The sequence below is a fragment of the Pelmatolapia mariae genome, linkage group LG5 (genome assembly GCF_036321145.2).
Source record: "Pelmatolapia mariae isolate MD_Pm_ZW linkage group LG5, Pm_UMD_F_2, whole genome shotgun sequence".
Lineage (NCBI taxonomy): Eukaryota > Metazoa > Chordata > Actinopteri > Cichliformes > Cichlidae > Pelmatolapia > Pelmatolapia mariae.
The window spans coordinates 25,189,983-25,211,535 of NC_086231.1; the positions used below are offsets into that span (position 1 = coordinate 25,189,983).

Here is a 21,553-nt window from a genome sequence, read left to right on the forward strand (position 1 = left end):
TAGAGAGGGAAACATGCTGTAGGTATCTGTGAAAAGACACATGTTCTGTATGCGCAAAAACACATCCAACCTCCATGCCCAGCAAGGCGCTCACACAGGCTTCGGAAGCATCGCAGATAGCTTTGAGGTCATGCCCACCCTCCAGAGCCATGACCACCTTACCGCCGGCCAGTGACATCAGTTGACGGGTCAGGAAGCCAAAACCTGGTGGAGAACAAAGCATGCACAAAATCGAATACACAAAGGTTAAGCCAGAAATTGATTGTATGGGATTATATCAGTGCTATGGAAAGTTAGCCACACTTTGCACACCAGACTCTGACAAATTACTGAGAATAATTTCACAACATCATGTTGACTGGTGACATCATTTATTATTAAGCAGGGATCTGAAGCCTAAAAAATGAAGCCGATGCTGAAGCACTAAAAACTGCAGTTCCACTAATGTCCACTTGAGGCTGCCTGCAAAACGAGTCAATCTCCATAGACTCTCATATTAAAATAATTGCAGCAGAAATAAATGTATATGAGTGCTACAAAAAAGGGTTTGGTCTATACAGCTCATTTCCATCTATATGAAAGTTTTACAGATTGTTTTAGGACTGGTTAAACTACATTTTTTGAAGTGTAAAATTAATATAATTGGAGATGTGGCAGGTACACTGATGCAGCTACTGTAACAGCTGCCTGCTTCACCTCCACTAACTGAACTGCACATGTAGACAGTGGTTACATGTGGAGCATTTTAACTATTTTAACAACTGCGCTAACAACTGAAGAAGATCCCAAGAAGTCTGGGTTCAAGTTATAGTTAGTTTCTAGCAATTGATTCACATATTAGCACCGGATAGCGGCTATTTACAGGTTTAGCTTGCTAACAGAGCAGATGATCTGGCTCGAGAAACTACTCAAAAAAGAACTGGCCATAATACTGAAATCTTCAAAATAGGGCTTAACAAACCAAAGAATGACATCACAGTGCCTATGTGCATTTTTATATACAGTCTATTATGGTGATAAGTTTTAGTTAAACATAAACACTGGCTCATATAAAGAAACAGGTTCTACAAACAAACTTTAACTTCTCTACAAAGCTGCACTCTGAAAACTGCATTACACATCAGTGATAATATCTGACATCAGCACTAAGTCTGCACAGCATAAGAGTGTTTATCTGTTTGACAACAGTCTGTGAAGAATAGCCAACCTTTGTAACTGTAATAATAAGAAATCTAACAAATGCAGGACATGCAAATATTTATTATAACTCATAGAAAAATATGGCTCATAAGAGTACGTTAATCAGGAAGTGTGCTGAATGAGAGGCTGGGTGAACCTTACACTTGGCTGTAACCTTGTATCCTCCGAGCGATGATGGATGTCCTTCGACAGCATCAAAGCCAGCTGACACGAGGACGACATCAGGGGAAAACTCGTGAGCGATGGGCATCACCACAGCTCTGAGGACCACAAAAGGAAACGCAATGGCGTAAAGCAAACACTGCATGTTATGTTCTATTCATCAAGCAGTGTGGCCAGGCAGAAATTAGACAGCACATTTAAGAAGTAATTTTTTTTCAACAGGTGTTCATGATTTGAGAAAAAATGAGAACTGAGGGGTGGGGTGAGTAGAACATAATGTGTGATCAAATTAACATCAGAGCAGGCTGTAACAGATTAATTATTGTAATGAAGAGAGTTTGAAAAAAAAAAGAGTTGAAGTGACTGATTTCACAAAGAGCATTCATATACTGCACAACTTTTATCTGGACTGTTAACTGCAAACACTTACTTAATTGTAAGTGATTGCAAATAGCTCCCCTATTTGGAAATCATGAAAAGAGAAATTATCAAAGGCAGTGCTCCAAGTGCTTCATCTCTGTTCTTGATCCACTCCTGGTAAGCAGCCAACCGTGGAAGGTGGGGCACCTCCCAGGTGTGAATGTGTGCAACTGTTTAAATGTGAAGCCGTTAAAAAAAAGAACGAGTGCTCTGCATACCTTACTTGGCTATCTATCTATCTATCTATCTATCTATCTATCTATCTATCTATCTATCTATCTATCTAGATAGATAGATATGTGTATTTAGAAAAACTAAAAAAAAGTGGGTCTACAAGTGGGACACAATTAAAGGTTTTTCTCTGCATGTTACTAACAGGTAAAGGGAGACCCTTGACATATATAGGCTGAGGTGTCCACAAACTGTAAACTCCACTCATGGGAGCCCAGTTTTCTTGCTTCTTTGCTCTCCTTCTTACTTCCTCTTGTCTCTCGCTGCCAGTTTTTTAGCAAGAGCACACGGCCCATGCCGCGTTTGATTCTTTCTCACTCCCCCCCCACCCCACCCCCTCTCAGCGGCAGTTCAAAGACGTTTGTGTGCGTCTGGTTCCTATTAGGAGCTCGTCCCTCTTCTCACGTCACTGACAGCCAGCCATCTGGGATCCATTGGGCCTAATTACGCCGCCTTTGGATTCCCTAACAATGTACCCCCCACTTCTTCTCCTCTCTTCTGCTCTATTCTCCTCTCCTCCACAGTTCATCATTGGTCAGTAGCCACTTGGAAATACACAGGAAATGTATTTACATGCACATACACACTATGTACACATTGCAATACCTGCATATGCATGCTCTTCCTTTGAAACTGCAAGTTTGATTCGTGGTGTGCTACTGGTGATTCGGCCGAGCTTAAATTCTGACCGTCTTAGTAATCCTCCACACAAATACGAAATGCATCATGACGCTTAATCTCAAAGCAGCTGAGCTCTCTCTTGATTGTACTAGAGTCCCACCACCACTCCCGACCACAATATTCCTTCGATACACACCCAAAAACAGAGACACACATCATCAGTAACCGCACTCTGGCTAGTTTTCTGTTCCATCCCGAGGAGAAACACAGAGAGTCTGGAACACCCTGTCATCTAAATCAAATTGAATTACAGAGCTGGCACGAGGTTAGGTAGACTTAATTGCATAAACACAAATTCATGATGCATTAAATTTTGTCTGTAAAGCATGCTACGCATTTATTCGCACTGGTTAATTCACAGAATGGTGGCAAAGTTCACAGAAAAATTATTCAAACTTAATATAAGTTGTTCTTTGTTTCTAACCCCAAACCAACCAATTATAACTGAGGAATTCTGGTCTCTCCGTGGTGACATATGATAAAGGTTGCCCCGGACACGGCTACACGGTATGTGCCTCCAACTGCCACGGACCACCACGACACTCCTGCGCTACAGAGCTATGATTTGATATTAGCTTTTATGCGTAACACACAATACAGTACAGTACTATACTGCGGTTTACTGAGGAAGTTTTACACATGAAAAAGCTTGCCATTTTCCCAAACTGGATAAAAAATACCAAAACCAGACGGCTGCTCAGGAAAGGACCAGTTGTTTCTTAATTAGTATCCAGGGCTCCAGTAAACACTGGACTTAGTGTTTCTGAGGATGCCTATTGGCTGTATGGATTTTACCAGAATGGGTTAGCTCATTAGCATCTTTCCGTTGACGAGGGGCCCACCCACTGTGTCTGGTGCATGCAGCACCATGTAGAGAGCTTAATCATCTGGTGGCGAGCCAGTGTTGCTGACAGAAACATTCTGAGTTCATTACGTGTGTTTGAGAGTGTGGTGCAGAATCAAAGCATATTCATTCAGGAAAAATAGCTTGAATGAAACGAAAAGCGCTGCAAGACCAAAGGTGTGTCTGGGTAACACGCCTACGTAGGCCTCTGGAATTAGTTCAAAAATGATATCGATAATGTGTAATTACACATGTTATATAAAAAAATCATTATTGTTTAGCCCTTCCCATACAAAGTGTACTGACTCTGGGTAGCAGCTGGCTCATAGTCAACATGTGTATTCGTGGTACTATGATTTGAACAGAATGTGCTTTACCTGGGAGTGATCAGCTTGCGTATTAGAGATGTGTGTGGAGGATGTTAAATGACTAAAGTGCTTTCATAAGCGAGCTGAGCTGCATGCACAGCTGTTGTGTTGACTGCTGAAGGTTGATAGGCGCACTGACATGACGAAGGAGGAGATAAGTGTACCTTGGATTCAAAACTGAATATTCGGCAAGCAATTACGTGCTGCTTGCTGAGCTTCAAGCCAGAATGAGAGCGCAACAAGCGAGAAACACTGCTGGCAACACAATGTGTGACACTAACCGTAAGAGAAGTCAAACATAAATATAATGTTCTAGGGGGGTGAACACCTATCTCAAGTTTTGAGGTCTATGCTACCTTCATTATAATTTTGGCAAGTATCTCAAACACCAGTATAGACCTTTAAATGCTTCATTACTACAGTATTATAAGAACTTATTTACCTGAATGCAGCCAGGTATTCAGCATCGCCCATTGGAGGGTTCAGTCCTCCGGTCCATCCTACATTGACATTGAAGCCCTCACCTGGACCTGCACCCACCTGGATGAAGACAAACACAGAGGGGAGAGAGGGGGCGGCGTGTGTCAGAGAGAAAGAGTTTCCGTCAATGTCGAGAAAGTTAATGAGTCCCAGTGAAAGTTGAGAAACTGTGTGACGTTGACAGATTTGTGTCAAATGTTCACAAAATCAGCACCGCTGTTGCAAAACTTTTGCATTGCAGCAACCGAGGCGAAGTGGCTGCATCTCTTTAAGGCAGCACCAGGGAGTGATTATGATTCCTAAATGAAAGACGGATGGCTGTTAATTCAACACCCCTGTCCCTCCATTTTGATTTTGATACAATTTGTCAAATGGCCTTATAAATCACCCGGAGCCACAACAGAGTTACACCCGTTTACGGTTCCCAAGATTTAGGCTTACAGCTATACTGGGAAGTACTTTTCATTTGGCAACTGCTGCATGTTATATAAAAAAAACAAAAAAAACTATTACGAATAAGAGTCACATACTGTATGTTGCATACTGTTTTATGTACTGAAAAGCTATGTAATTGAAATGACTGCATAATGTGCTTTTTTTATATGGATGTTTAGAGAGTTTCATGTGTATGACATGTCAAATGAAAAGACATGACATACTGCGCTATACTGCTCATTTTACATGTTGTAAATATTTTAGTGATTTTTTTAAAGCTGTATTGGACTTGGCGTGTACTTGAAATTGCCAAGCAGAGTACACAAAGTCGAGTGGATCTCCTGTGACCTCAAATATTTTGGGGCAGAAAGTGAACTGAGTCCCGGGTCTTTGGAAAGAAGGTTTAAGGATTCCTGCCTCTCTCTTTGTAGTCCTGCTAGCAGCCATTTAGCTGCTCTCTAGGCCTTTCACCATCAGTCAATGTGTCAGTTTGAAGAGAGATTGAGGCGGTTGATTGACACGCTCTTGGCAAAGATGTGTGGTAATTTTCTTTGTGTGTGCGTACGTGTGTGTGTGTGCATGGGTGTGAGAGGATGCTTGAAAGAGAAAAGAATGCTGATGAGCATCGCAGAGCGTCTGTCTCCATTCTTCTCTCAGTGGACGGGATGTTCACAGGGCAAACGAAAAACACATGAGGCCTCCTGTCCTCTGCCAACTGGTAATGTACCCGCATGCACTCGCGCACGTGCTCGTGGACACACACACACACACACACACACAACACACACACACACACACGCAACTCCTTCTATAGCTCCAAGTTTCTTGCACTCCCCTCTGTCCTCTTTCTCTCTTTCATGTTTCAAGAATTGCTGGACTGGATTAGGCCTGTGCTGGTTTCTGTGAGGTACTCGGCACTCACTGTTATGCCTATGACATCACACCCCCTACCCCATGGTGCGTTATATACCTACACGGGGGACAGCGAGACTCCAGAGGTTTACCGCACTGTTCACCAGAGGTTGAGAGGCCACTTAAGGCAAAGCCACATCCAAGCCAAAAAAGCATTTTATGCCGCGTCCCCTCCTCGTGGGATTTTATGAGAAAACACTGACTATTTTATCCGCATTGTTGTTGGGGGAGATGGGAGAATATATGAGGGAATGCGAGTGACTGAGCGGGCGGTGAATGCCAGCGTGGGTTCGGGTCAGTACATCTGCCTGAGGGCTGTCATCACACTTGGTTTCTGGTAAGACCACAGGCAGAATTCATAGGCATCTCAATATCCTGTATGCAAACATAGGCATGCAAAACCGTGCACATCCTGCTGGGAAGCTTCAACATCCAAAGACCTGAAGTTGCTTAAATACATTCGAAATTGGAAGTAAACCACTCACAAACACAATGAGATGAGCACATGGTGAATTCAAAAGACATCTGGGGTATCCATAATAGGTTGTCATGACGATGCCGGACTGACAGTTAACAAAAGTGAACCGTAACCTTCGTTGCTCAAATTATAGCGTCATGAATCCAGTTGTATTAGTAATGTAATGTAATGCAATTGTGATGTAATGATGTAATCGACTCTGACTGGTCATATATTTGACTCTCACATTCATACACTGCTAGAGAACAGATCTATAGTGCAGACAGCAATCGTGAAAAGTCAGTCACAACCAAACTGATTTTGCAGTTGGAAGTTTATATTATGCAGATAATTCCTTGACTGAATGGCCAATAATTCTTCCTGTTTTAGCAAGTAAATGTTAAACATAAGTGTTTGAGATCCCTAATATCCTAAAGGAATCACATAATTACCAAACATTTCTGTGCCAGCATATCTGTCTTCACGATGACTTTGATTATATTGTTATAAACTATCTCAGGCAGCCAAGTTAGTAATGAGAAATAGCCACATGAATGTCCACAATCAAAAAGAAGAACCTGTGGTCTTGTTAGGCTAATGTGTTCACTGTCATCAATCAGAAAGCTGATACCAGGATTATAAGCAAAAGCAGAAAAGCACAGCATGGCTGTGGAGGAGTGTTTTGTACCTACCTCGCTGGGGTGTCCACTACCAGGAAAAAAGTTGCCATCGTCATAGCGATGTAGAGAGATGTACAGCACACTTGGGTCGTTGTAGAAGGCTTCCTGGGTGCCGTTGCCATGGTGTACATCCTGGAGAGTGATTAGATGATTAGTTATGAAGCTGCCAAGGACTCGCACTGTTATTTCACACAGAATTTTAACCTTGGCAAATTCAAAACAATTTAAATCCTTGTATGTTTTATATTGAGCTGTGTATTTTTTTAAGTCAAAAGCATGTGTTAAACATATGACCCCTAATGTAGGAAGAAAAATCTGTAAAGCATTCATGCTTTTCCCTGTCAATAGGAGATGCATTTTAATCGTATTTAATAAATCAGGTATGAGTTAGTCAGTGCTGACGCAGTAACTAACAATGACAGAGAGCATGCAAGATCTTATACACACATGCTGAACAGAGGTGACCATGTGATAGTGGATCAATATCTGCAGATGTGAATAGGTCAGTGTGGGGGTTACAAAAGTTCTTCAATTATTTGTATGATTGGATTAAAAAAATAATTAAATGTAGACTTTCATGTCTTTTTATGGAGTACCGGACAGAAGTAGTGTATAACTTGGAGATGGAGATGTGCGGAGATCAGGTCCACATCCTCCTATATCTCTTATTAATAAAGGGATTTGTGGACATACATTGTTATGGTATAGCTATATTGTCAAATAACTGGCAGTTATATGACAAGATATATAACTGTCATGTTATGCAAAAGATTGGTCTTTAAGACAAAGTCTAATATTTTACATTTTTTGAGTGAAGACCTCAACCCTGGTGTGAGAGCGTTCAGCTCACACATGGCTACCAGAGATAACAGTGTCTAATTCAATTAAATGATAAATAGCAGTGCTACTGCATCTGGGACCTTGTTTGTAACTACAACACATTTGTGTGCCTTTGCATCTGTGTTTTTGTGTGTTTATTCCTGTCCATGTGGAGACCAGTGATGCTGGTCATGCGGTGGGTCCTCACCCAGTCCACAATGAGGATCTTGCTGACGCTGAGTTTCTGCTGGAGCTGCTTGGCAGCGATGGCCACAGAGTTGAAGAAACAGAAGCCCCTGTGGACAAACAGACAGGAAGAGTGGCAGCCACATGTCTTTATCACGACATCTTCACTAAATTAATATCACAGAACCACCATATGGACCTTAGGAACCTCTAAGGAAAGGCTCCAGTTATCATATGGTGGCTATTTAGTCCAGGCTGCGACAGTCACAGCGCTGACTCCAGCGTGAAAGTCACAGAGGGATAATCCTGCCACGTTAATGTTTACGGCAAATATTTGAGAAATGAGGACGTTTCAGTTCGAGTTGTTTCATCTGCTGACAAACAAAAACGTTATGCTGAGTAGAAAATCTCGCACTCTTGAGAAATGCAGAACCCACAAATTCTCTGACAAATAGACAACCAAGGTTATCAAAAATAAAAAAAACAACCCACTCCTCATTCCAAATGATAGTGCAGCGAGAGCAGCGGGCAGGACGTGTGAGATAATTTTAGAGAAATGAACTCACAACTTGGTGCAGCCGATCCCTAAACACTCACTATCCGCCATAAAGGTATGCAAAAAAAAAAAAAGTGTTGATGTAGGAAAAACAATGGAGGAATGTTGGAAGTGGCAGTGTCAGCATGGGTCGTAAAGTGTGACTATCTCCGTGAACGGTATATATTATAAGCTGTCTAAACTTTGCTCATCAAGAAAAGTCATTATCATCCCATAAATAACCAGTGACAAGCAATGCTGAGCACACACACACACACACACACACACAGATACAGACACACACACATACACAGAGTCCCAGCTGAATGTGGTTACTTGGCTAATGCCTCTAATCAAAGACTGACACAAATTCATGCACGCAAGTATGCACATCCACACAAAGACCCACATTTACTGTGCACGCACATGTACACTGCTGAGGTGCTTTGCTTTGTGTCTTGAAAGCTTAAAAGAAACTGAGTGGAGGAGGAAGTTTGCCTCGGGCGTCGAGCAGGTAACACACAGCACAGACTCAGACACACATACATTAAGGTAGAGAGAGCCGGGCACTCTGTCTCTCTCTCTCTTGCTCAGAAGTATAGCTGGTTTGCAATAAATCCTTTGAAACACTTTGCAGGCCTGCTGGCTCCTGGTATGTGTCCGTGTGTGTGTGTGTGGTGTGTGCGTGTACACTGCTGTACTTACAGAGGGGAGGAATGGGTTGCATGGTGTCCAGGGGGCCTCACAACTGCAAAGCCATTCTGTAAAAAAGGGCAGAAAAACCTTCAACACTTTGCTGCTTTTATAACGCCAGATCTCCACACGTGAAAAAGGTTCACGTCTTTAAGTCGTTATAACCAATAGTGGGTGTTTTGCCAAGGTTTGCAGCACATTATGGTGATACACTGCAGTTTTGAAATTCTTGACAAAGCCCATGACATTGAGGTATTTAGTTATAAAGACACACCTTCAGCTCTCTTTGTGCCACCTTCAGTGCCAGGTCTGTGACACATCCTGCAGCAATGCGGGAGGCTGCTGATGTGTGATGTTCGTTCCAGACTGTATCAATATCCACCTGACAGAAAAACGACGGGAGACACTTGCAGTCAGTTTAAAAGTCAGCTACAGATTTTAATCTGTTATTAGATTTTGCTCATCTGCTAAAAATAACCTTAAGCTTCTGTGTGCATTATGCCAACCATTGTTTAGAGACTGTTCTTTGTACATCGACTCTTTCTTTGTTGTTTCTACTCTAAGTTAAAAAAAAATTTCTATGGTACTTGTTTGTCAGAAGTCATTTATTGGTGGCGTGATGCTATACTGCTGGGGAACAATGAAATCAGAGGAATTTCTTTTATCACAGACTTTGCCATCTTGTTCCAATCACCCCTCTTCACCAGAGCAGCCAAGGGCCGGAAATCCAGGCAGATCAGTTCTCTTATCAACTGACACCCAGCCCCCTTCAGCTTTTCGTCTTCTCCTCTCCTCTCCTCTCCTCTCCTAACAACAGTTCTTATAGCATTATAATCAATGTTCCCATTTCATTCTCCGCTTTGTTCCTTTTCCCATAGTGCATTGTTCCATTTAATCTGTTCTGGTCTCCTACCATTGTTTTTCTCTTAAATTTGACTTTTCTCTATCCTGATACTCTGTTTCCCCCACATCCAGCCACTTTAAAGTCTTTTTTATCTCAGTCTTTATGTTATCTTTTTTCCCTCTCCTTTTCCTTTTTCTCACATCTCTATTGTAGATGAATATGCCATGAGCAATAACGATGTATGCAATGTCCTACATTTGTAGAATTTAGATTTTAAAGGAGCCAAAACTATAGCAATTGCAATTTGTAGTCTTCTTAGCTTAACTGTGTAATGAGGCATAATCACCCATGCAGCTTTTGTTGCTCAGCATTGCAATTAGATAAGCGAAAAGATTCCAAAATGACTCGTTTAATTTGCGTGCTTAGGTGTGTGTGTGTGTGTGTAACACCTACCCCAACCCCTCCACATGGTAACATCAAAAAAACATGTTGAGACAGGATTCCTGCAGGGGATAATGTATAACACGAACATATTGTTATCATCATTATTATTATTACAAATGCGTTATAGTCATTGTGTTCTTCACGTTTGTTATTGATCTTACCAGCGAGTTTGCGGCTGTCCAGCTTGAGGCGGTTGAGCGGGTTGGTGCCAAATAAAAGTACGTGTTTTTCTGAATGGACTGACTGCAGCTCTTCTAGAGTTGCTTTTCTACTGCGGATGCGCTAGAAATAGAAGTATACAGATATATACATTTAGACTGCATGCTATGGTCATGGGGTATGCATCTGTAGGATAATGTGCGTGCACCATACCTCACACTGACTCCTTAGGCCCCTTTCATGCAGTCTAGACCAGATGCTCTGGATCCTTCCTGCATGCTCAGCGTGACGGCTGTTGTCCCCACAAATACACTGGTGCTTCTGCATCTGACCATCATATGCTAAACCTAGATGCACACACATGCAAGCACATCATTTGACCATATTGTCCCTCTTCAATAATGTTGTAATACCATCGTCATATCTTGTAATCAAATTACATCCTCAGGTAGTTGAAATGCTTCTTTTAATGTTGCTGATCAACTGTCAGTCACCTGTGGTGAAGCGCAGCTGGGTGTCTGTAGCAGGGTTGGATAATGACATGGAAGGTATGGTGGTGGGTTGATGTGAAGCAGGAGGCAGGGAGGTGGAGGCTGGGGAAGACCGGGACCGACTGACAGGCTGGTGAGGCCAAATTAAGGATGGCACACCCATCGGATCTATCTGCAGACTTGGTCTAAGGATCACCTGCCTCTGCAAGAACAGTGGGTGAAAAAAAGAACAGATAATAGACAAGGAAATGTAAGGATTTATCAGCAGCTGCACATAGTAAAGACTCCCTGCAGGAAACCTGTCACATACACAATATGCTAAACTCAAATAAGAGTTTAGCATATTGTGTATTTAGTGTGTTTATTTCTGCTTCTCTAAAACAGACTGTTGATAAAGAAAAGTGAGCTCTTCCAAGAATACTGAAGTGATACCGTAAATCAAAGTCTTCTGCTTGTATTAGTAAGGCAACAGTGCCTCCTGATGGCAAAAAGACGTTCCATTCGAAAGAATTCATTTATGTTACAGATGCAAGATAATGGTAATCATAATACTGTCTGCTAATCTGCTAACCAATACTCAATCATTAGTGGACACTCATGATAAGATATGTTACTGATTAAGGTCATTAGAAGAGATTCAGTGATTCATGCTTCAGTAGTGAATACAAAAATAAGAATAATTTCTATGTGTGCACATGTAAGAGTGACTTTTTAAAATTTTTACCTGATTGTAAGAGTAGGAGGGCTCAATCAAGCTCTCCCGGGAGGAGGTAGTAGACTCTGTGTCGTACACAGAGTCTGTGCTGGCGTTGCTCTGTCTCCGCCGATAGTCATCCTCACAAACTGAGCCGGGCTCTGAGCCACACACAGAACCTGTCCCCGAACCTGATCCCGATCCAGTCTCCTCTAGGTCCATGTCCTCCGATGGGATCTGTGTCAGAGGAAGCCTATTATTTATCTTTTTTCCCAGCTCACGTAAGCTAGAACTTTTACAGTTTTCAATTCTTAAATTAAGGACTGTCTTTAAGACATATTTCAGTAAGACTGATCATGACAAAGGAAATCCAAGCAGGTGCACACAGTGGTCATTAGTCATTCTATTAGTACTAGATACTTCTTAAGAAATGAGCCTCCTTTCACCTTGCTCAGGTGTGAATTCTGCTTGAATCTCTCCACCCCGCTCCTGTGGTACTGCTGGTTCAGCGAGTGCTGGATGTGCGGGTGATGGCTGGTTTGCAGCGATAACTGTGAGTGGCTGTAGGGTGGCGGTTCTGAACGTGTTCGCTCCAAAGGTTTGTGACCTTCTCTTCTGGACAGAGAAGACAGGTGAGGGTGCTGCTGCAGAGGGATGGTGCTCAAACCAGGAACTGCGGAGAAGAGAAGACATTTAATATTTTAGAAGAGGTGAAAAACAAGAAGGCAGGAAAAAAAAATCCAATCTAAATCGATTCTAGTTGTTGGACTAAACTGTAGAAGGATGAAATATTCCACAGCTGTATTTCATATTAAAAACACTTAAAAAGAAAAATATTGAGAGCCATGCATTGCTTGCATGTAGAGCAGCACTTACAGTAGAGAGCGCCCTCGTGCCATTTTGAAAAATGATGCAACAGAAACACAGCACAACGCAGACAAGGTATCGATCTTCTCTCGGTAGAGTCTCAGAGACCTCTCACAAACACACCTTTTTAAATGCAGTCATTTGAACTTGTTTTAGCATCAGTGGAACGAGATGGATCTGATGCAAGTCAGCGTCCATTCATAACCTAAGCTATGTGTACTTAGAATGGCAGACATTTATTTATATTCTTTTACTCAGATTTTTAGAGCTGTGCGCCTACACTAACCTACTTTATATATCTCATTCTTTGAGCCAGACTTCCTCTTCCATTATCAGTCATGAATGAATGGAGTCGGCGCCTTATTTCAGCATTAGCATATGAAATAGCATTTTTTTTTTAAAAAAACAACAACAAAAAACCAAACAAACCTTGGGTTAAGATAACAGTAAAGAAGAAGCACAATTTCTCACAGGGTGAAACTGAGACATTCACTACAGGAATAGAAGAAAAGGAAATGCTTATTTGTTGGGCTTAGTTCAGAAATCATGGATAAAAGAAAAACTATGGAAAGAGGTAATCAAATCTCTGTGCTTAGAGCAAAAGATCCCGTCAGAGGTTGAAATTAATTCATTAATAAATAGTTTGACTATAAACAATGTGAAAAAGTGTGAAGTGCAGACTGTTATGTAGTTCTTTATAGAGCCCTCACTTTCCAGTTTTAATAACACAGCAATAATCAATCAATATATATGTTTAGCAAATTTCATTCTAAATTTGTTAACAAGACTTACTGTGGTTGTTTTGTTAAATTCCACTCATCTCTGTTTCCAAGTTCACCATATTCAGGCTTAACTGGACTCATTTATGTGTTACGTCGTCATTATTTCATATTTTTACTGGCTGCTATTTTTAAAAAAAGTAAAACGCACTGCTGTTTTATTGTATCTAGAATTCATATGTACATACATTTACTTACATTATATAAATAAAACAAACATAAAGTCTGTGAACAACCATCCCACTGACTTGCCATTGAGTAAGCAATGCAAAGGAAGTGTGTTCAATATGCACTGTGAGGTATAACAGGAATACAACTCACGAGAGACAAGCTGGGGGCGCAGAAGCCTGGTGTGTGGATCCAGTATGAACACAGGCTGTAGCCGCTGAGAAAGAGCTGGACTGCTTTCTTCCAGAGGCAAGTAAACCTGATGGAGACCAGATACTGCCAATGGCCTTGCTTCTCGCAAGTCAGCCTGGGGAAAGAGAAGAGAGCGAAAGACGAGAGGAGATGACAGGAAATTCTAAAGCAATCATTGTAATTTAATGATCGCTCTTATGGTAGTCTAAAACTGAGAAAAGCTGAGTATTAATGGATAGTTTAGGGGTTTGACAGCCTGTCACAGTGCATAGATGGACTGCTGAACTGTGTTATCGTAGTCAAAAAGGTGGTAAATTACCAAGAGAGACTCACAAAATATAGAAGCCGCACACAGTTCGAGAAGGAAGTGAAACCACAAGTTTCTATAAGTGTTCATGTGTGCAGGCACTATTTCAGAAACGATATCGCACTTGAATACAAATAGATCAACAGTATGAATGTTTATCTATGCAAGCTGTGTCCTTTAAAGTGGTGCTAGTTTCAGGAGCAGCACAACCTCAATATTTTATGCATTGATTCTGGAGGAAATCCTAGCATTGCTCACCTGTGCAGGAAGTCCAGCAGTGATGTTGGGGATCGCAGGGGGATTGGAAGGCACGGTGAATCGAGTTAAATTACCATCCTTCAGCAACAGCCTCTGTGACTGAATGAGGAAGGTTATTTTTGTTACATTTTTAACATATTATTGATCTCTAAATATATCTATTCATCTTAACCTGAACCTGATTGTAGTAAAAGTGTTAAATACAGTACTATATATACAGTACTATCAAAACTAACAAGTCAAGGATAAATATGTTCAGCATAGTGAAAAGAAAACTGCACAAATTTATTTTGACATCGGCTATTCGGCTATAGATGGGGCACCTTAAAGATCAGAATTAAGCATTTCAGTATTTCAAGTGTATATTTTTCTACTTCTCAGAACAGAGAGAAGTTGGATATACTGTTTAAATTAATCCATACTGAAAAGTTTGTGTATGGTTAAATAGTTCATTGAGGATTCACTGTGCATTCATTATATGCTAAGGAGGATAAGAAAACCTGCTAAATGTACTTATATATATATATAAAAGGGCTTACCTCATGAGCCAGTGGTAGGGACCCATTATCTGAATGGAGGCTGTCATTTGGAGAGCTGCACCCTGATGCTGGATTGCTGCTGCCACTCTGGGAAGAGTCTGCACGACAGAATGGAAAGAAACCTATGAGGCCCACCAGTATCAGTTGCTTACGCCATAATGGAAAATTTATCAAGCTGTGCTGAAATTTGACGGTGTGCGCTTCTGGAAGGTTAGAAAGGCGAGATCAAAGAAACTTTAACAAGAAACAGCTAACAGAGCCAAAGAATAAAACTCTGACAGAGATCCAAGTGAATGTAAATAGTGTACCCAGAGTTTCGGTCCTGTGCTTGACTGCAGGAGGGGCACTGATCTTACGCTGCAGCGGGTTTGGCCTTGTGGTGATTAGTTTCTTTAACTTCCACTTCAGCGTGGGCTCAGACACTGCACACACAAACACACACACACACATGTGAAGAAATGGGCACACGCAAACACACAAAAAAGTTCCATAAGCTCTCATCAAGAGTAAAGAAAGGTATTTGTAGTTCTCAAACTCACATTACTATATCATTGCTTTATACATCAGCTACACCGGCAGGAAAGCACCTACTCAACAACGCACACACTATAATGACGTGCTCAATTTCTGTACCATAACCCCACAAAACAAATACCTCAGCCCTGGACAAGAGAATCAAAATGTCCACTGTATACATTGGTCAGTCTCCAATAAACCTGAATAAAGTAATCAATCAGTGGCTGACTCAAAGTGGATAAAAGAAAATTTGTGTTGTCACAGAGCCAACAAAAGCACTGGAGGGTGTGTGTGTGTGCGCGCTGATGGTTCTAGGGTAACGCAAATAAATAATGGTATGTTTACTCAGAGAAATGTAGAGGAAGGCGTGACCACGCTCGCTCTCATTCACACAGTGATGGAGAACTGCTCTGGACTCTCACGCAGTTCATTTTACACATACCTTACCAAGTTATATAACCGCTCAGGTCTTTGTGTCTCACTGTATCTATTGGTTTTTTTTTGTTTGTTTTATTTATGGCTGTTCAACCTCTCTTTGGCCCTGCAGGGCTGATGTAAAAATGAGTTTCCCTCATCTCAATGCAAAGGACACGCCTTCTCTCCCTCACTTTTTCCATTATTTGGACAGGTCAGTGACAATGAAGACAGGTTGTTTAAACATTAAGTGTTAGCATTGCAGGTGATTTCCGTCTAGCAGACTTAAAATTTAAAATCACATGACCTCTACAGATTTAACCTCAGGGTGAGAAACACAATCTCGGACACAGCTACAGCCGCAGGAGTCTCACCTGTTCTTCTCAAGGCGCGCTGGTCACAGGGTGTAGGCTGAGGCTTTGGGGACATATCAGGAACCCGGAGCCTTGTGACCAAAACAAAACAACAGACTGTGTCAATTTTAAGTAACCACAATAAAGTTTTTGCTGAGCGTGTGCTGTGTTTGCATTTGTTTTGTGTTTGCATCAATGAAAAATCATTGATGTCTCTCACCCGAATCCTGGGGCAGGACTGCTGTGGCTGGGAGTCACTCTTTCATGGGTTGGCTGGCTCTTCATAATTATGTGTTCCCGAAGTTTCTGCTTTACCAGGGGGCTGGCTATAGCACCTGTCAGGAAAAAAAAAAGATCATACACAGTCAAAGGGCAGGTAGCTATATGTCCAAGAGCGTAGATGACAATAAGAAATAATAGTGATTTAGTATTTAAATCGTCTAATTACAACCGTTTTCTATTACAACTTCCCATAACGCAGTCAAGAAAATTCAGAAGTAAGAGCCAAGATCCTCTTTGCACTCTTCATTTCCTCTACATTGTAAAAATAAAAACGCTTTCCTAAAACAAGCTTGTTTGTTTGACTTTGGTTTGATATGAGTGCAAATTTCCCTGGAATCTGAGAATACCTCACCGTACTGCTGGAAATCCCCCTCTTTTTCAGTAAAACATACAGTGTGCTATGACTCAGAAGAAGAGCACGTAAACCACCTTATGGTCGCTTAAAGAACTGATGAAAACACATGACAGTGTGGAGAAAACAGAAAACACAGGACTCACTCTGCTCGTTTTTACTCTTTTGAATCAGCTGATGTAGCTCTTCTCTTTTCTCCTCACTCATCTCTCTTTGCCTTTGTTCAATGTTATACTGACGGAAAAAACACAGAGAAATGCATTTTTAAAATCTACACAAGCAAAGGACAAAAGCTGCAACTGTCAGTCTCTGACAAGCACATAAATACAAACATGAATAAGATAGCTTACAAAAATAGAAAAAAACAGGATACTGAAGTGCTGCATCAGTCAGTTAATCTGTGACAAGTGTCAATAACAAATTAAATGCCGAGAAAATGGTCTGTTTATAGTAACCTAAATCTGCTTCTTACTCATTTCTGAGGAGTCCTGCACAGTACCTGGTTAAAGGTCTGCGGTGAAAGCAGCTGCTTTTTTCTGTGGCTGATGTGGCAGGCGGTCATTCTACCTTATAGTCACATAAATAAATGCCAGATGTGGCAATTCTTGAACAGGGGCAAAATTTCATGAGGGTATTTGGTCTCTGTTTTCATGCACTGAATTTTGAGGAAACAGAAACTTTCAATGTAAAGATTTAAACTGGCTGATTTAAGCCAATGCACTGATCAATCCATGCTATGTCCAATTCATGCTGAAGCTTCATTATGTCACCGTCCAGCTCAACTACGTGAGAACTGACATCTGAGTTTGACCTCACCTGCAAGTGCTGCTGGGAGAATTGGGCACAATGTTGAGCGGTGAGGGATCCCATGAAGAAAGGAGGGCGGGGGGCCAGCATGGCCGAATCTGGGCCTGGATGTAACAACCTGCGGGTCACACTTAGGTCCATGGGTGGATTCCCATTAACGGGCAAAGAAACCTGCTTACTGATGATCACATTCACTAAAGATGGAGAAAGAGAGAGAGAGAGAAAATCATATTAGGTTGCTGACTTTGCAAATAGATACTGTTATGTAGGTAGCAGATGAGAAATCAGAAGGCTTCTCTTTAATATTTCTTGCTTCATCTACATCACTTGTTCTGAAGTTTGCCTGTCATAGAGAGATCATCACCACATTCAAGTTTTCCCGCTTCAAGTAAACTGCTCATTATCCAACACTAAAGCTTCTTCTGGCTGCTCCCTTCAGCACAATGGGTTGCAATAGCGGACGGCTCTGCATTTGTGTCTCCTCCCGGTTTATACCGAGGACATTTCACATGTTAGTCGAACGCACTCGGGCCATTCAGAAAGCACAAAAATGAAAGATTCTTGTATATGCTGGGGTTGGAGATGCATAAAAGAAGTGAAAGAAACAGGGTGGGAAGTTGTATTTTAACGTTGTGCGGTTAAGGCGTTTGGATCAGGCACATGAATCTGTCGTCACCCTTTCAGGTTTTGCTAAAAGCGAAAGAAATAAAAGCCTAAATTTAGCACGAGCGAGACATCTGAATCGGGTCTCGGTGTCCTAATGAAAGACAGATGTCTTTTTAAAGGTGTGTGTGTGCGGTGGGGGGTGGCGCAAAAAGGTTTTGATCCATTTATGCACTCTTAAGGCCACCGAAAACATAAATATCATGTCTTATTTTACTTTCACCACAAATCATTTAACCATAGCATGCATGGCCCAATGTGGGCCTGATGGTATGACCTAGAAAAGATAAAACACACATGGAGGCTAATTATAGCTACAAGTGAGAAAGCACCAAGCTGAAGTTTGTCTCACATTTTGCGATTACAAACAAAAGCGTTCACAATGCATGGCCACAGGTAACTTGATACTGTTCTTACGTTTCAATACAAATGACACATGAAACCAATGAACATGATGAGGAATATTTCGGTACTGATACAAAAGCATAGAGAGATACAGTACGGAAGGAGACACTTTGCTCCCTCCAGGGTAAAGGGCAATGGGAGGGATGTAAGAATGAGGAAATTTACTGAATCTGTATGTCTGAATGACTGTAACCTAAAATATTACACAACATTACTCACATAAGTCCTGTAAGTGGACATTTTTTTCCTTCTTTCTTTACTAGTATATTGTGTTAAATTAGAGTAACTTTTGTGGAAAGCACAGTAGAGGGAGTAGCAAATTTCTTTCATGTCACAAAATCTGAGAAGATCTTCTTTCACTGCAGCTATTCAGTTATTATAGAAGTTGTCAATTTAACAAATAGGATCACACAATGAAATCTACTACACTGATAACGCACCCTAAAAGATTCAGAAACACTGATTTCTCTGTCTTAACCTCCAGCGTGTGTTAAAATTAGGCCATTAGAATCCACAGCAGCTGCAGTTATTAGCTCCAACTTGTGCAACAAAACCAGCCCCATAACAAAACTACAGGCTACACAGTTCTTCTCAACTGGCCTCCATTCTCAGCCACAGCCCTACATCTGCAGACAGCCCAGACAATGTGGTTTGGCCGTCATTCCTCACAGCAATCCTGACTCAGAATAAAATAATCATGTGTGTGAAAAGTATTTTGAGTTGACAGAATTCCTCTGAAGAAAGAAACACTCCCACACTCTTATGACTGCAGGCTATGTGGCTCATTAACACATAAAGGAAAAAAACAAAAACAAATACAGGGTGGGAATTAATATTCAGTAAGTTCAATATAGTACTTTACAGTTTAAACCAAATGGTTTCAGTTCTGTTACCCTGCTTGATAGCAGAACTCTGAGCTCACTATAACACTTTCTGTTCACAGGGACAGCCTTGGGTTTTCATATTTGCTGTATTGTAATGCAGAGAACAACACAAACACAGATGAGCTTTTGTGTCACGGCTAAAACCCACGACAGCAGTACAGATAAAGATGGGACAAAAAGGTCTCTAGGAAAAAAAAATGAAGCCTGCATTTTTACAGGCTTCTCGCCCGTGCCTTACTGGAATCCTACCTTGCAAGGTAACTCAAGTAATCTATGACACATCAGACAAAACTTAATCTCTGACAATCAGAAATATCTGGGCCTCCCTCCACTGTCATCTGGTTCATACCTTTGCGATAGAACATTATGCAACACTGTTAAAATTCAAGGGGCTTATTTTCTTAAGCTTCTACTGTAATAATAAAGCAAAAGGTGCAACAGGAAGTACCAGTAGCTGCAGCACAGTATGTATTACAAGAAGAATGGCTGTGTGTTTTCAAAGGAAATCAGACAATCACTGGAGGAGCGGGCCGGTGGTGGTGGTGGAGACTCAGACAAACTTGCACACACGTACACACACCCACGCTCACACGCGTGCGGGCACACACACACACACACACACATGCTCATCAAACGAGTGAGCTCCCCTGAGAAAGAGGAAATGATCAGGAAGCCAATCTCTCTTCTAAACAGAAAACAAACACCTGTGGCACATTTTTCATTTCGCAACAACCATACATCTCTGGCTTCAACTCACTTTCAACATCACCCCAATGTTATTTATATTATATTTACAACATTTACAACTTAAAAAAGTTGACGCTGTTACTTTAGGCAGCGTTACAGCGTGACTCATTATCTGACTCAACGAAAAAAAAAAACACCCCAGTAACCGCAATGTACATTTAAAGAGTTACCTAAACAGTTAAGGTTTCTTCTATGCTGACCCTGAAGGGTTCCAGCAGCTCGTGGTTGCTTTCTATCATATTACCAACAGAGCCTAAAAGAGGAGACATACACAGCACACACTTGTTTTGGCATGACAAAAGCAAGAATGGTTCAACGGTAAAGGTGTTTTTAGCCATCGTCATTTGTCTCAATGTTTTATTTCTCACCCTAAAACAATGCAAGAGCTGCATAATTACAAGACTAAAATCTGGAGCACTTTATAATAAAGAGAAGTGCATGCCGATAAGATCTGTGTGCGTGCTTCGCTGTCTCTCTTTTCAGCGTTGTGCTGCTAAAAATAGACAGGGGACAAACTTCTGGTTTCTGTAATAGCATATTCGTTTCACAACCACCATCCTCTTTCTGTGGGCCCTACTGCAGCAACATGCTGATGCACTGACACACACACACACGCGCACCTGCACACACGCATACAATTTACTGGAGCACACGCTCGCACACACACACACACACACACACACACAGGCACACACTCACAAAGAAACAGTGACTTCCTGTTTCTAAAGTTAGTCTTCACCATAACATCCTCTTGGTTCATTTAGGCAAGCAGAAGCTGCTATTTTGGTTGAATGGCTTCTTTGCAGCTCAAGAGAGCTACAGATATCGTTCAGTAGTATTTATATTCACGCTGAGGCTAAAATGTGCCTTGTTTATTGCTGGTTAGCCTGAACTCCACAGTGGTATTGGATGGAGTTAAGCCTGGATGTCACACATCATGTTAAGTGCTAGTTACTGTTACTATATACATAAACACGAGCAGCAGGCGTGAGGTTTATGCTTGGTTAGAAGAGCAACAAAGCAGAAAGAGCAGAAGTTCAGAGGAAAAATACATCGAAAGGAATAAAATAAACAAAAAAAAATATATATATGAATACACCGAAGCCTCAAATATGCCAGCCTGTGCACTCACAATGGAAAGAAAATGACATCTTCTCCACCAAGCGGGACACCTTTAGCAGCCCCGACTCCTGCCACCTATCCCTCCACCCTCCACTGCCTCCCTTCCTCTTCCTTACGTTCATAGGAATCCACAGCTGCTGCACACATTCTGTCCCCCACTTCC

At 41.5% G+C, this 21,553-nt stretch overlaps 1 protein-coding gene across 2 annotated transcripts in view; it reads right to left on the reverse strand.

The window, feature by feature from the left end:
* Positions 1-21,553, reverse strand: part of LOC134627946 (histone deacetylase 7-like) — a 40,425-nt gene that overhangs the window by 3,944 nt on the left and 14,928 nt on the right. For both annotated transcript variants that reach the window (XM_063474445.1, XM_063474446.1), the window contains exons 2-22: positions 17,579-17,763; positions 16,909-16,996; positions 16,349-16,463; positions 16,150-16,220; positions 15,154-15,267; positions 14,846-14,943; positions 14,307-14,405; positions 13,703-13,856; positions 12,182-12,408; positions 11,766-11,972; positions 11,045-11,243; positions 10,764-10,897; positions 10,553-10,673; positions 10,401-10,450; positions 9,378-9,485; positions 9,116-9,171; positions 7,898-7,985; positions 6,883-7,002; positions 4,349-4,446; positions 1,342-1,460; positions 71-204 (exon numbers count right to left, since the gene is read on the reverse strand). In XM_063474445.1, the coding sequence (XP_063330515.1) occupies positions 71-204; positions 1,342-1,460; positions 4,349-4,446; positions 6,883-7,002; positions 7,898-7,985; positions 9,116-9,171; positions 9,378-9,485; positions 10,401-10,450; positions 10,553-10,673; positions 10,764-10,897; positions 11,045-11,243; positions 11,766-11,972; positions 12,182-12,408; positions 13,703-13,856; positions 14,307-14,405; positions 14,846-14,943; positions 15,154-15,267; positions 16,150-16,220; positions 16,349-16,463; positions 16,909-16,996; positions 17,579-17,763 (2,585 nt within the window). The remainder of the gene's footprint in view (positions 1-70; positions 205-1,341; positions 1,461-4,348; positions 4,447-6,882; positions 7,003-7,897; positions 7,986-9,115; positions 9,172-9,377; positions 9,486-10,400; positions 10,451-10,552; positions 10,674-10,763; positions 10,898-11,044; positions 11,244-11,765; positions 11,973-12,181; positions 12,409-13,702; positions 13,857-14,306; positions 14,406-14,845; positions 14,944-15,153; positions 15,268-16,149; positions 16,221-16,348; positions 16,464-16,908; positions 16,997-17,578; positions 17,764-21,553) is intronic.